This window comes from Loxodonta africana, chromosome 18 (genome assembly GCF_030014295.1).
Source record: "Loxodonta africana isolate mLoxAfr1 chromosome 18, mLoxAfr1.hap2, whole genome shotgun sequence".
NCBI lineage: Eukaryota > Metazoa > Chordata > Mammalia > Proboscidea > Elephantidae > Loxodonta > Loxodonta africana.
The window spans coordinates 17,845,422-17,859,540 of NC_087359.1; the positions used below are offsets into that span (position 1 = coordinate 17,845,422).

The 14,119-nt window shown below is 53.7% G+C and overlaps 1 protein-coding gene across 1 annotated transcript; it reads right to left on the minus strand.

Moving 5' to 3' along the window:
* Positions 1-621: 621 nt before the first annotated feature.
* On the minus strand, positions 622-8,253 carry OTOP3 (otopetrin 3). The gene is made up of 7 exons (XM_064270305.1): positions 8,194-8,253; positions 6,529-6,904; positions 6,304-6,440; positions 5,461-5,519; positions 5,068-5,186; positions 2,269-3,074; positions 622-1,066 (listed from the first exon to the last, which is right to left on the minus strand). The coding sequence occupies exons 1-7, from the start codon at positions 8,251-8,253 to the stop codon at positions 896-898; spliced, it is 1,728 nt and encodes a 575-aa protein (XP_064126375.1). The 3' UTR covers positions 622-895.
* Positions 8,254-14,119: the final 5,866 nt, after the last annotated feature.

The following is a 14,119-nucleotide window of genomic DNA, read 5'->3' on the forward strand; positions in this document are numbered from 1 at the left end:
GCTCTGGGCTCTGGGAGATGGATGGGCTGTCAGGGCTGCTGTCCTCCCTTTCCTTCCTGCCCCACCCCACAACTCATGGGACCAGGCAGGCCTGGGGACTGAGCAGCAGAGGCCACAGTGCCCGAATGAGCCAGCTGCAGAGAGCTGCCACCTGGGGTCTGTCCCAGGAAGAGCCCTGCTGGCAAGGGGGGAGGGGACACGAGACACCCACCAGGACTGCCCCTCCCAACCCCCCCTCCCATGGATCAGACAAAGCAAGAGGAGGCCTGGACATGGGACTGTCCCAGCCCCACTGCCCTGCCCAGAAGGCTTGGCCCTTCCCACCATACCGGGACCGGCAGCTCCGACCCTGGGAATAAATGCCACGAAGCCCGAGTACAATCGATCAAACAAACAGGGTTTATGGCAGTGGGAGAGAGCTGTTGAACCCTGCCTGGCAGCTAATTAATGAGCTCATTAGGAGGCAGGGCATGCAAGGGGGGCATTCAGGGCGTCCTGGGCTACCAGTCCCTCCCACAGCAGGAGGCAGACCCTGAGGCCTGGTCGGGGGGAACGGGTGCCCCTTTCCAAACTCCCTAGATCCAGCCATTTAGGTCTGACCCTCCCAGAGAGCAGCTATGGGCACCCGCCGCCCCACGCCAGCCCCCTGGGGTGCTGGTTATGGCTGTACTGATTGTGGTGGTGAGGCAGGTGGCAAGCCCTTGCCAGTCCTGGGTCTGGGCATCAGGGCCTAGGCCCTGCCCTTGATCTTGAGGCCACAGACAGTGCCCTTTTCCCTGAGGGAGGCTCTGGGGAACTCAGGCAGCTCTCTGTCCCTCCTGGGGCATCTGCTCAGAGACTCGCGGCCACCTGCCTGGGCACTTCAGGTCCTGCCAGTGTGGGTTCCTTGGCAGTCTCAGGCCCCCAGGTAGAGCTCCACCAGCCCCCCGACAGAGTGCATGCGGTAGAAGACCCCCAGAGGCAGGCCAAAGTTGACAATGGTGAACCACGTCCCGTAGCCATAGAAATCCTTTTCCAGCCCGTTCTCAAACTCAGGGTGCATACCAAACGCCGGCATCATCCACAGCTGTGGGAGGAGAGCAGGGTGTCGAGTGGGGAAGGGACTCCGTTGCGCCCCTTGGCTCTCAGCTCAGGGGACGCAGGCCCCAGAACATACCGCTCCTCCAGGATACCCCCATCTACCACCCCTAACCCACAGGCTTTCAGGGTGAGCTCCTCTCCCCCCACCTCTCCTTCACCCTAGTGCAAAGAAGGCCTCAGCTCTTCTCTGGGGCCAGGCTGAACTCCAGATGGACCACGAGGCCCCAGATACCACCAAACCTGGTGTCCAGCAAGAAATCCCAGCGTGCAGGCTCTTCTGTCAAGCGGGCTCCTCTGTGTTCCGCTCTCTGCCCGGGCTTCATTCCCTTGCTGTTTACACCCCCTCCTCTTCCTGTCCAAATTCCGCCCTCTGCCCAAGGCTCAGGTCAAACCTCACTGCCTGCAGGAAGCCTTCACTGGCCACTCGGACCCTCACTTCCTTCTTCGAGCGCCTATTGCACTTAAGGCCAATTTACTATGTGTTCTTTGCCTGGGCCAGGGCCTTCACCATCTGGGGTGTGTTTCCAGGGCAGTCATGACCAACGTGGCTGCAGGAGCAGGCAACTCTGTGTTCTAGACCCAACACTGCCACTTATAGGCTGCGAGCCTTGGGGAGGCCAAACAACCTAAATCTGTTTCCCTACCTGTAAGAGAGGCATAATAATATTGCACGGGATTATGTGACGATTCACTGAGGTGCCGAGGTCACGCATGGAGAAGGTTCAGGTGGACCTGGGACTTAGCTGCCACCAGATACTAAGCAATTATTGTCAATATCTTCTACTAGTAATTCTGTAGAACATCAGGCACTTTCTGATCTCTTGCTCTGTCTGAATTCAGCGGACAATTTGGTTATTCTCTAACTAATCTCCTGGTGTCTCCCCAAGTAGACAGTAAGCTCCATGAAGGTAGGAATCTTTCATGTTTGTAAGGACCACTAAACCACGTGCTTGGCACCTTCATTTATGCCAGATACTTGCAAAGAGCTGGGGGTACACTCCCTGTTCTCACGTAATATCAAGTTAGTTGGAGAGAAACATATGTCTTTGACAATCAAAAGGATAAGGCAACTGCCCTTAGGGCAGTCAATGCTCAGTACATGCACCTTGATCCATCCCTTCCTGAGTGAGGATTGCTGTGGCCTTGTGGCCAGCTCCTCCATCTATGCCTCCCAGCCTAGCCACTTACTGTGATATTGCAGAGGATGAGGAAGAGCGAGATCTCCTTGAGTGCCCGCCGCTTCCAGTTGAGGTGGCTGTAGGAGTGGATGTAGGCCAGCGAGGCCCACTGCAGGCTCTGGCCCAGCTCCAGCAGGGAGCCTCTGCGGGGAGGCTCGGCCTCGGGCTTACCCTGCAGGGCTGCCTCCCAGACGGGGCGCCGATGCAGGCCCTCGATGATGAAGAGGTTCTGGGTGATGTGCTGCAGGATGAGTAGGAGTGAGTAGGCCAAGATGAGGCGGTTGAGCAGCTCCTGCGGGTGAGTGGCCACGATGGCCACGATGGAGAAGTAGGCAATGCCAACCTGGCCCAGTGCCGCGCCCATCAGCAGCACCACATCCAGGCTGCGTGTGGGGTTCTTGAGTGTGTCCAGCTCTCTTTCCTCCAGCCCGTGGATGGCTGTGCCCACCAGGCACGCCAGGGTCATGGCAGGCAGTATGGCGGCACAGAAGGCGTAATAGAGGGTGAAGTACTGGTGTGCAATGGCCGGGCCGCTTGCCTGGATCTGGAAGAGCACGAAGATGCACACGCCGGCCACCAGTGCCAGCATGCCCAGCAGTGGTCCGAAGATGGCCCCATGCAGGCGGAAGGGTGGGGTGCTGGGGTGGGGCCCTGCATGGGGTGCCAGGCAGCGGCCCACATTCTTCCACATGACGAAGAGCACAGCACAGCAGACGAGGCAGTACTCGGTGCTGAAGGGGTAGAGCAGAAGGTAGCCCCTCCGGAAAACCTCACACACTGTGACGTTGAGGCAGAGGCAGGTGTTGGTCTCATTGCCTGGGAGGAGTCCGGGTGGGAGGGGACAGACATTTAGGCGGGCCAGCTGCACAAAGGACACCCTTCCTGGAATATGTTAGAAGTGGAAGGGATCCAGCCTCTCATTTTACAGATGTGGAAACTGAGGCCCAGAGATATAAATCATAAATCGCAGGGGTACAAAAGGATTCAGGTGCCACGTTTGAGTAAAGCATTTAAAACACAATGTCCTTGGTGCCAAATGTCACCCCTACAAATTACTTGCTGGGCACAAGGGCAAACCTGTAACACAATCTAGCTGCTTTGCCTGAACCCAGCGATCAATCGCAGCAGCACTCACCGAGGGGCAAGGAGACATCTCGTGTTTTCTGATGAGGGTCCACTCAAAGCACACAGCACCTGAGACATACTGCTGCCAAAACTGCTTAACCTGAATCTAATCAAGGCTCTTGCCTGAACTTCCAGTTTATAGAAAAGCAGGGAGAGAGGAATGAGCCCACCACCATCACGAGGAGGCAACCTGACAAATCTCAATGCCAGGAGGGAAAAAAGGCGGGGGGGGGGGCTGCTCTTTTAGATAAGAAGCCCCGCTGGCGCAGTGGTTAAGTGCTTGTCTGCTAACCGAAAGGTCGGCAGCTTGAATCCACCAGCTGCTCTGTGGGAGAAGGATGTGACAGTGTGCTTCCATAAAAATTTACAGCTTTGGAAACCCTATGGGGCAGTTCTACTCTGTCCTGTAGGGTAGCTATGAGTCAGAATCGACTTGACAGCAAGTTTTTTTTTTTTTTTTTTTAAGTACTCTTGGAACAAAAGAGATTTAAAAGACCTAGCTGCCAAATGCATCGTATACCTTTGATTGGATCCTGGCTTGAACAAACCATCTATAGAAAACATTTCATAAGCCAACAGGAGAAATTCAAATTTAGAGTGATAGAGATGATGCCGATAATGTTAAGGAATTTTGTTAAAAATTATAATAGCATTGTGGTCATGTGAGAAAATATACTTATTTGAAAGAGATGCAAAAATCAATTTTCATGAGTATAACATTTTATATTTTGATTTTTTAACAGTATAGAATTTTATAGTTTGATTTTTTTTGTTGTTGTTGTTAATGAAAAATGGCATCACTTGTGGAACATTCTCTCTGTATCTTTTTCCAGAAAACGTATCCAGGGTGTTAGGAATGTACTCAGTCAACAGGTGTGCCGTGCTTTATACAGTGGGCTTGTGAATGTGTGAGTGTGCTACAAAGGCTGGGCTGCACACAGGTCACCATGGTGATGCCACCTGGGGGGTTGTATACATACAGGCATGGTGGACCCCAGAAATGGCAATGTTCCCATGTGCATTTATAGGAAACAGCACCTAAGGGGTGGACTGTACAGCTAGGAAGGGGACTGAGCACATGGAATAATCTGCAAAGTTATCTGCCTGGAAATCCCTCCTGGTATGTCTAGGCATCTCATATTGTATTAGGAAGACATTCTTTTCAGTCCTCATAGCTTTTGTTCCTGCAAATAAAGTGCAAATCCATGGGTGGAGTACATACCTAAAGCACTTATCAGTGAACAGCTTAACCGGGGTTAGTGGCTAGCTTGCTAACAGCTGGCTGATGCCTGGGGTCAGTTGCAGGGTGTCAGTGCCCTGATGGGGCTGGCACAGAATGGGGGCAGGAGGAGGGGTACCATGGGCAAACTGAGTCCAGCTTTCTGGTTAACTATGACCCAGCCTCTGGTGTTTGCCCCAACTCTATATACTCAACGTGCACGTTTGAGGGAATGAAGCCCTGGTGGTGCAGTGGTTAAGTGCTCAGCTGCTAACCAAAATCTTGGTGGTTCGAATCTACCAGCTACTCCTTGGAAACCCTATGGGGGCAGTTCTACTCTGTCCTATAGGGTCGCTATGAGTCGCAATCGACTTGACAACAATGGTTTTTTTTTTTTTTGGGGTGTGTGTGTGTGTGTGTGTGTTTGAGGGTGAGGTAGGGATAGTCCAGGCCTCCTCTCTGTACCTGAGAACTTCTCCATGAGGGCGCTGAGCTCAGCCTCGATCTCATGATGCATGGAGTCGTTGGTGATGGCCAGAACCCACAGCAGCAGGTTGGTGGCCAGGGTCAGCATCAGGCCACACCTGGACAAGGTGCCACACTCAGCCACGCAGCCTGGCTGGCTCTCTGGTCCCCCATCCCACCACCAACTGCTCCTGGGGGACCCACTCACTCTTCCCAAAGCCAGGTCCCATCATTAAGCTCATTATGACTTCAGGAGATACTACCCCTGGGACCCATGCACAGACTGACACACACCCCTGGGCCACTCTGTCCAGGGAGACTGTAGGGGACAGGCAGTAGGGAGAATAGGAAGCCCTAGGAGGTTCTGGAGGAAGAGAAGCAGCTCCATCTTACCTAGTGAGGTTGGTCTGGACCTGAACACAGTCCTTACAGTGTTTCCAGAGCACCCAGGTCTGAAAGAGAGAAGGCCTTGAGCCCAGGAGCTGGGGACGATGGGACCATGAGTGCGTGTGTGTGCTGCATTGCTTGTGTGTATTTACAATGGATAAGACAGTGAGAGGAAACCCTGGTGGCGTAGTGGTTAAGTACTATGATGGCGGTTGGCAGTTCGAATCCACCAGGCGCAGTTCTATGGGGCAGTTCTACTCTGTCCTATGGGGTCACTATGAGTTGGAATCGACTCGACAGCTCTGGGTTTGGTTTTTTGGTCTTTAAGACAGTGAGAAGGCTTGGGTTGGAATCTTGGCTCCACCTTTTCCTTGCTGTGTGGTTTTGGGCCAGTGACCAAACATCTCTGAGCTTCAGTCTCCTCAGCTTTAAAAGGGAGGCAAAAATGCTTACCGATCAGGGGAATGCCTGCTTGTTAGGGAAATAAAAAAGATGATGTGGATAAAACACCGAGCACAATGCCTGGCACACAACCAGAACTCAGGAGACAGTAAGATGTCGTTATTAAAAGTAGATGTGTATTTGTTTAGATACATGCAAGTATGTGTATCTACATGTGTCTGGATTTCAGTTTCAAGGTGTGTGTGTGTGTGCAGATGCAGGTATATGTAGGCGTGTGTGCATGTGGGTACATGGAGGCAGGTATTCGTACGGGCATGCGGTGCGTGTGCATACACTGGGACCTGAAAGTATATGCCTATGTGGTTGCATATGTGGGGGTGTGTGTTCATGTGGTCCTGGGTAGGTAGGGCGTGTGTCCTGCCGCATGGGGAGGGAGAGTCCTCTTACCTGGATGCTGATGAAGACGATCTCAATGGGAGGGAAAACGAGCTCCAGCTGGGACTTGCAGTGGACGTGGCTCACGTTGTAGCCCACGCGGAAGATGTTCAGGAAGATGGTGCAGCTGCCGAACAGCACCAGGGAGCCTGCCAGGCCAGGCAGGCATTGGCACCTCCCTGGGAACCGGGTCTCCCTTCCCACCTCTCTCCACCCACCCAGCGCCCCGACACTCACCCCGCACCCAGATGGGTCCGGCGTGAGGGTCCCGGTAGAGCACTGCGTGTGCCCGGCGGGTGGTACTGGCCACGTAGTAGAGGAGCCAGAGGAGGGACAGGACCTTGAGCACGACCAGCAAGAGCCACACGTCTTCCAGTGTGACGGCCACGTTGTTGAAGATCATGCTGCAGATGAAGGCGCTGCCCAGGAATACCACGTTGAGGGCCAGGAGCCCTGAGAAGAGCTGCCCTGCCTTCTGGGCCTGCAGGTCCCGCCGCAGCAGCAGTGAGACATGTCGCACTAGCCAGGATTTCTGCCTGGGCGGGGCTGGGGCCCCTGTGTCCTCGGCCCCTGTGTCCACCCCATTCTCCTTGGCTGGGCCTGCTGCAGCCTCCTGTGGTTCTGGAGGGGACTCTGGTGGAGCCTCAGCAGGGGCTGGAGAGGAAGAGAGGGTCCTGTGCTGCCTGCTAAGCTGTCCTGGGTTCGATTCCACCCCTATCACTAGCTGGCTGTGTGTCCTGGGGTAAGCTAGGCAACCTCTCTGGTCAGGACACTGGAAGTAATGGTGGCTGCCCCATGTACCCTACAGAACCCAAGGAGGATCAAACAGACCAGGCGACACAGAAACCCTTTGTGTCCCAAACAGACCAGGGGACATGGAAACCCTCTGTGCTGCAAATAAACATTATTTCAAGAGGCTTGAGGACCACCCCCTCTTCCTGGGCTAGGCCACCCCACTCTCACCTCAGTGATTCAGCCTGAACCTAAGGTGCGATAATAATGTCAGTTAAGGGAGCTAGGGGCATCTGCACAGTGCCAGGACACCGGAATCTTTCAGTACCAACAGGCAGCTGTGCCCTGGTGTCTCCTGGGAGGAATTTTACACCTGGGACCAGGGAAGGCAAGTAGGTGTCCTTTCTTGGTCTGACTCTGATTAGTTGGGTTTTGATTGGCTAGTATTGTGTTGAGAAGGACTTTAAGGCTGAGTGGGAAAGAATGCTGTCATCTGAAATAATACTCTACGTTTATGAGCATACATGAGTGTACATAACATTGCTTTGAAAAGATTTAAAAAATCACCTATATGAGACCAAATGGTCAACAATTACTTTAAAATGAAGATGAGAATGTGAGGAGGCAGGGAAACTCGATTAACAGAAATGGAACAACCAGAATGGAAATAATGAGGATGTTCACACATTGTGAAGAACGTAACCAATGTCACTGAAAGACTTGTGTAGAAATTGTTGAGGGGAACCTAAACTGCTGTGTAAACCTTCACGGAAAATACAATAAAATATTATTATTTTTTTAAAAAAAAGAAAGGTCTAGGAGACCCACCAGGTTCACAACAGGAGTTCTGCTGGGGAAGGGGAAAGGTGCTAGGATTAAGGATGGTGAACTTCTCTTTAGTTTTAATGTCATTGGTCTCTAAAACATTAACACATTCCTTATGTAATTAAAATTAGTTTTAAAACATAACAAAGAGAAAAAGTTCTGGGATTGGTTTGCAATGCCTGCCATGAGCACGGCTGGACTGAAGTCAGCAGGAATGCTGTGCCCTTGACTTTCACAGAACTGACTTCCACCTGTGCCCCTCCATATCCAGGAGTGGCCAGCAAAGCATGGGCAAATGATCCTTAACCCTTCCGTTTTCCTAAATGTCTCCTGCTACTTCCTCACCTTCTCCAAGCTTTCACTCAGGCCAGCCACTTTGTAACCTCTCAACTGGACCCAGATCATGGGCCACCCAATACCTGCAGGCCAGACCCCCTAGCTCGGAGTCCAACACACCCTCTCCTTTGGCCTGGCCTATAGGAGGTGCTCATTGCTGGAGGAACTGAGCTGCCCTAGAGGGCAAGCCCGCTGGTTCTGGGCACACTCCTGGCTGGGAGACTTCTCTTGAGCTGAGCTGCAGCGTCCTTGACAACCCTGCTCCTCCTCAGACACCCTTCTTGGTCCTGCCCCTGCCCTACCCTCATATCCTGATCCCTGGTGCACATGGTCCCCATTCTCCAGGCTGGAGGGGCCTGCTTCCTAATGTCCACATCCTCAGAGAGTGGCACCTCCACCCCCACATCTCATAGCTGGGAACTGAGTGTCCTCTTTGCCTCTCCCCTCACCCCTCGGACGCTGGCAGCCCAAGCCTTTCCACTCTAGCTCATAAATCCCTCTTCGATTTTACTCCAGCCAAACCACTGTGCACCATCCAGGATACCCTCCTCTCTTGCCTAGACTTCTGCTAGAGGCTCTGACTGGTTTCCCTGCCCTTTGTGCCTCTTCTATACTGGGAGCCCTGCTAAGACAACCAACAGCCCTCAGTGTAAAGTCCAAACTACCCAGCATCCCCCCCACGGCCTTCCAAAGTGAAACCACACAGTGTGTGCAAAGGACTTAGCACAGGGCCTGCCCACAGGAAGTGCTCAAGGCAGGGGGGCCACTGTTGCTCCCTGGCTGGCCTCAACTTACCTCTCTAGCACTATCTTCTGACCCTGTCCCCTGTCCACAGGCCAAGCCATCCTGCTGCAGAAACCAGAATACCCCCTGCTTTCACTCCCCTCTCTGTCTTTGCCCACACCCCTCCTGCCTACAATGCCTACCCGGCTTACCCCTTGTCCTTCAGGGCTCAGCAAAGACTGCATCTCCGCTAGGTGGCTTTCCCAGACCCCCACGCCAAGGATGGGTGAGGTGCCATCCTGAGGCCCCCATGGCACCGTATCTCATTCTGTTTTTTTTGAATTGTTGTTGAGAATACACACTGCAGAACATACACCAATTCAACAATTTCTACATGTACAATTTAGCGACATTTATTACATTCTTCAAGTTGTGCAGACATTCTCACCCTCCTTTTCTGAGTTGTTCCTCCTCCATTAACATAAACTCATTGCCCCCTAAGGTTCCTTCCTAATCTTTTGAGTGGCTTTTGTCAGTTCAACTTCATATAGATAGATCTTGAAAGAGCACAGTGCTCATGGCAGATATTCTTTACTAGTTAAGCTGAACTATTATTTGGTTTTAAGATTTTAAGGGCTATTTTTGGTTTAAGGTTTAAAGTATCTCAGGGCAGTAGTTTCAGGGGTTCATCCATACACCATGGCTCCAGAAAGTCTGGATTGCCTGAAAATTTGAAGTTCTGCTGTGGATTCCCCCCCCCCCCTTTGATCAGGATTCGTCTATAGAATCTTTGATCAAAATGTTCAGCAATGGTAGCTGGGCACCATCCAGTTTTTCTGGTTTCATGGCAAAGGAGACAGTTGTTCATGACTATCTTGCTATATTTTAATTATCTGTGCTCTGCTCCATCTCTCTGCTTAGACTTAGCTTCAGGGGCCTCTGATGTAGCCTCCAGAAGACACCCCACCACACTTGGCTCTAAAATGCAACCTCTCCAGGCCCCTGTTCTCCATATGCTACCTGCTCAATAGTTGTAACCCTGGTAGCGTAATGGTTAAAAGCTATGGCTGCTAACCAAAATGTCAGCAGTTCGAATCCACCAGGCACTCCTTGGAAACTGTATGGGGCAGTTCTACTCATATACCATATAGGGTTGCTATGAGTTGGAATCGACCCTACAGCAATGGGTTTGAGTTTGGTTTTTACTGTTCTCTTCTGGGACAAATAGAGTATTAAAAGTTTTAAAAATGATTTTCTCCTCTATCATCCTTGTTCAAGCTCTGCCCGCTCCCTGACCAGCCCACCTCACCATGCCCCAGGCACCTGCCCCCCAAGTCCAGCCATGCCCAGCTAGAGGGCTCATTTGTCTCCTGCCTCCTGCCTCACACCAGGAATGGCTGTTCCTTCTGCTTCACCCCCTCCCCCCACCAAGGGCTCTCACTCATCCTCACCACCCACTTTAAGCGTCTCCCCTGGGAGCCATGCTGGTGGCTACCTTACTGAGCCACTCCCCGCTACTGGAAGTGGGTGTGCACTGTCTGGCAAGGTGCTGTGCAGGTGGCTGGCTCCCCCTGAGCCCAGGCTTCTTGAGGGCAGGGACCAGATCCTGCTTCACTCAGGGGCTAGCACAAGCGTGACACTCAACCAGTGTCTGCTAATGGACTTGGCAGTTTCTGGGGAACTTTCAGCACCGAAAGCGTGGACAGAGACCCTTCCATTGAACCTTTTCATCCCGCCTGGCAGAGGGGACTTCCCTGAAGATCTTTATCTTTTCCTCCCAGGCTCTCCCGCCCAGGTTGAGCAAGAGCGAGGCTGAGCCAGTGCCTCCCTGCTGCTTTCTTCCAACCCAGACTACTCCACCTTGTCTTTCCCCAAATCTTCCCCCTCCCCCACCCCCAGGCGGGATGGCCTAATGATTAATCCCTTGACATCGAGTAGATTGCTACTCACAAGACCCTATAGGACAGAGTAGAACTGCCCCATAGGGTTTCCAAGGCTGTAAACTTTAACTGAAGCAGATTGTCAAATCGTTCTCCCGAGGGGCGACTGGGTGGTTTCCAACCTCGGACCTTTCTGTCAGTCCAGATTCTGCCACTTGCTACTTTTGTGATCTTGGACTAGCCACTTACACTTCCTGTGCCTGTTTCCTCATCTATAAAAATAGGTTTAATAAGTGTACCTAGAACTAGGGAATAATATCTAGTCCACAGTAGATAATAAACATTTTGAGTGAATTAATGCATAACACCTAACTCATAGGGGTTTTGTCCGAACTGAATGATTTAATTCATGGAAATGCTCGTAGAACAGTGCCTGGCACGCAAAAAGGGCTCAGTGTTACTATCTGCGTGTTATCTTCCAGTTCTTTCAAGGTCTGGAAGCGGCGGGGTTATTGGTGAATTCAGAGGCAGTCTTTGCAGGCCCAGAGGGGACCCTGGGGGTCAGGTTTCCGGATTCCCTCCCTCCAGGGTCCTCGGCCTGACAGTATCCCCTCCACCCACTCCCGAGGGCCAACCCTTTATGGCAACTAGAGGAGCAAAGTGGTAATTCGGTCCGCGGTGGAAAGGGGGGCAACTAGGGGTCGCAGGAGGGGGCGAGGGCGCCCGGAGCTGACAAGGAGGAGTCTGCCCCCTTGGAACGCCCCTTGGAGCGACGCCAGGTCAAGGGATGGCCCGGACGCCAAACTGGTTTGTGGGTAGCTTTTTGAAGTGGGTGAGGAAAGCCGCGGAGCCGTCGGGACGCTCAGCCAGGCCAGGCGCCCAGGACCAGCTTCAGGGCAGGTTGCTGAGCGCCAGTCGGGGGGATTCGGAGTTTCTTCGGAGCCACCGAGGGTCTGCAGGGCCCAGGAGAGCCCCAGCCCGGATCCAAGGAGCCCCAACCCCACGCCCCTCTTCCCAGCTATCCGAGTTTCTCTTCTCCCTGGCCTGGGAGCCCTTTTCGGCCCTGTGCGCCCTTGCGCCTCCGGGGTCCCCCCCGCCCCGAGCCGTGGTAAGGAGGTGGGGGCAGACCAAGGCTGGGGGGCAGGGGCCAGGGCCGGGATCTCAGGGTTAGCCTCCCCTCCGAGTCCTGCCTCCCCCTCGCCCCAATCCCTGCAGGCCTGATCTCTGACTTCACTTTGGGGTGAGTGTGTGTGGGCGGTGGAGGGGGAGGCTTGCCTGGCATGATACCCCGGTGATCCAAGGTGCTCCCGACCCCCGCTGCTGGCTGGGCAGCCTTACCTGAGACCTGGGCAGTCATGGCCACCGGCTACCCACCGACTGCGGAGGAGCCGCGCGTCCGTCCAAGTGAAGCTCCGCGCCTGGATCGATGCCCCGACGGCCTCCCCCCACCGTGCGACTGCGCAGCCGCCGCTCAGTCTCCGTGGCCCATCGATTTTCCTGTTGACTTTGAGAATTTCATTAATCCCTCGTTAATTACCCCACGGGGGCTTCGGCCCCGGACAAGGCAGCCAATAGCGCAGCCGCTGGACGGGCGGGCGGGGCCGGAGGCGGGGCCGGCGCGGGGCCACTGCGTCCAGGGACCCAGGCAGGCCTTGTGCTGGAGCGCGACCTCTGAGGTGGGGTAGGAGACACTGTCCTTAGGCCCTCAGTAAAGGGTTTGTGGGGTTCAGGCCACACTTGCCTCTGGCGGCCAGGCTGGGACTGGACAGCCCCACTTAGCACCTAGAGGAAATATTGGCAGTCCAGACCCCGCAGACACACATCAGAAGATAGGCCTGGGGATCTGCTTCCAAAAGGTTACATCCTTGGAAACCCTATGGAGTGAAGTTCTACTCTGCACACCTGGGTTCGCCAGGAGTCAGAATCTACTCCATGGCAACTGACAACAAACCCAGCACCAGGGGTGGGGAAGGGTGCAACCTGGCAGCACATTTCTCTCCAAATAGCCCAGCGCCCTTTATCCCTTAAGTCAAACTTGAACTTGAGGTGGAAGAGAACCAGGCAGAACCCCATCTGACAGGCAAGAGGCTGGATAGGGTGGAAGGCCACCCCCTGGGGGCTCCCCCAACACCTACCTGTGGCCTCTGAGACCCAGCCCAGTTCATCCTGCTGAGGGGCCAGGCCACACTGTCTTGGAAGGTCTCCTGTGCTCCAGGAGGGGCTGCCCCTACCATCTTCCACTGGTGGCCGAAATGCCATCTCCTCCCACCAGCTCGCACCCCAGCCTGCCCCTTCACCTGCCTCTGGCTGGCTACCATCTTCCTCCTCTTCTAGCTGAGGTGCCTCCTTGTCAACCTCTCTCTGACCCTCTGACCCGCTCAGCCTCCCTCCCTCCAACTCCTCAGTACCTTCTGTGGTGCAGAAGACTAGGGCTCTGGAGAGGCACCTCAGGGCCTCTGGGTGGTGGGGTAGTAGGCCAGGGTCTGAATCCCCCAGTTCCTTTTAAACTAGAACTGTCCCGCTTATATCTATAATCTGGGATCCTGAAATATTTTATCTGAGGGGGAAAAAGCTCTGCTGCTTGGAAAAAAAAGGTTTGAAAAGTATTATTTGTAGGAGAAAGGCTCTGTCACTCTTCAGCTGTGTGACCTTGGAAAAGTCACTTCCCCTCTCTGGGCCTCAGCTTCTTTCTTTGTAAAACATGGTGGTTAGAACGGGTCAGTGCTTCCTCACCTTTTTTGCATCATGGAACACATTTAAAAACTGCTAATGCCTGTATGTCACCCTGGGGATAAAGGGAAGGGGAAGGTAGAAGCCTGGGCTGACTCCTCCCAGCCAACCTTTTGGTTGGTAGCCATAGCTCTTAACCGCTGCACCACCAGAGCTCCTACCACTTCTTAAAACAAAAACAAACCAAACCCAGTATTGCCAAGTTGATTCCGACTCATAGCGATCCTATAGAACAAAGTAGAACTGCCCCATAGAGCTTCCAAGGAGTGCCTGGCAGATTCAAACTGCCAACCCTTTGGTTAGCGGCCATAGCGCTCAGACTTGGCTCGTTCACTGGAAAGCTTCCCTTCCAGCTCTGCCTCCTATAATTCTCCCCTGTGACCACCTCAGCAGGGGCGGCTGAGATAAGGAGTTGGGACAGGTGGATGAATCACAGATTTATTTGTTCCCGGCTCCAGGAAGCGACACTAGCCAGGCCACAGGGCTGGGATTGGGGCTGGAGCTGGAGCCAGTGCCTCCAGATCTTGCCTGGTCCTGGCCATGCTGCAGGAGAAGTCCTGAGCTAGGGTCTTCTCCTGGGTTGCCCCATGCCCCAGGGCTCT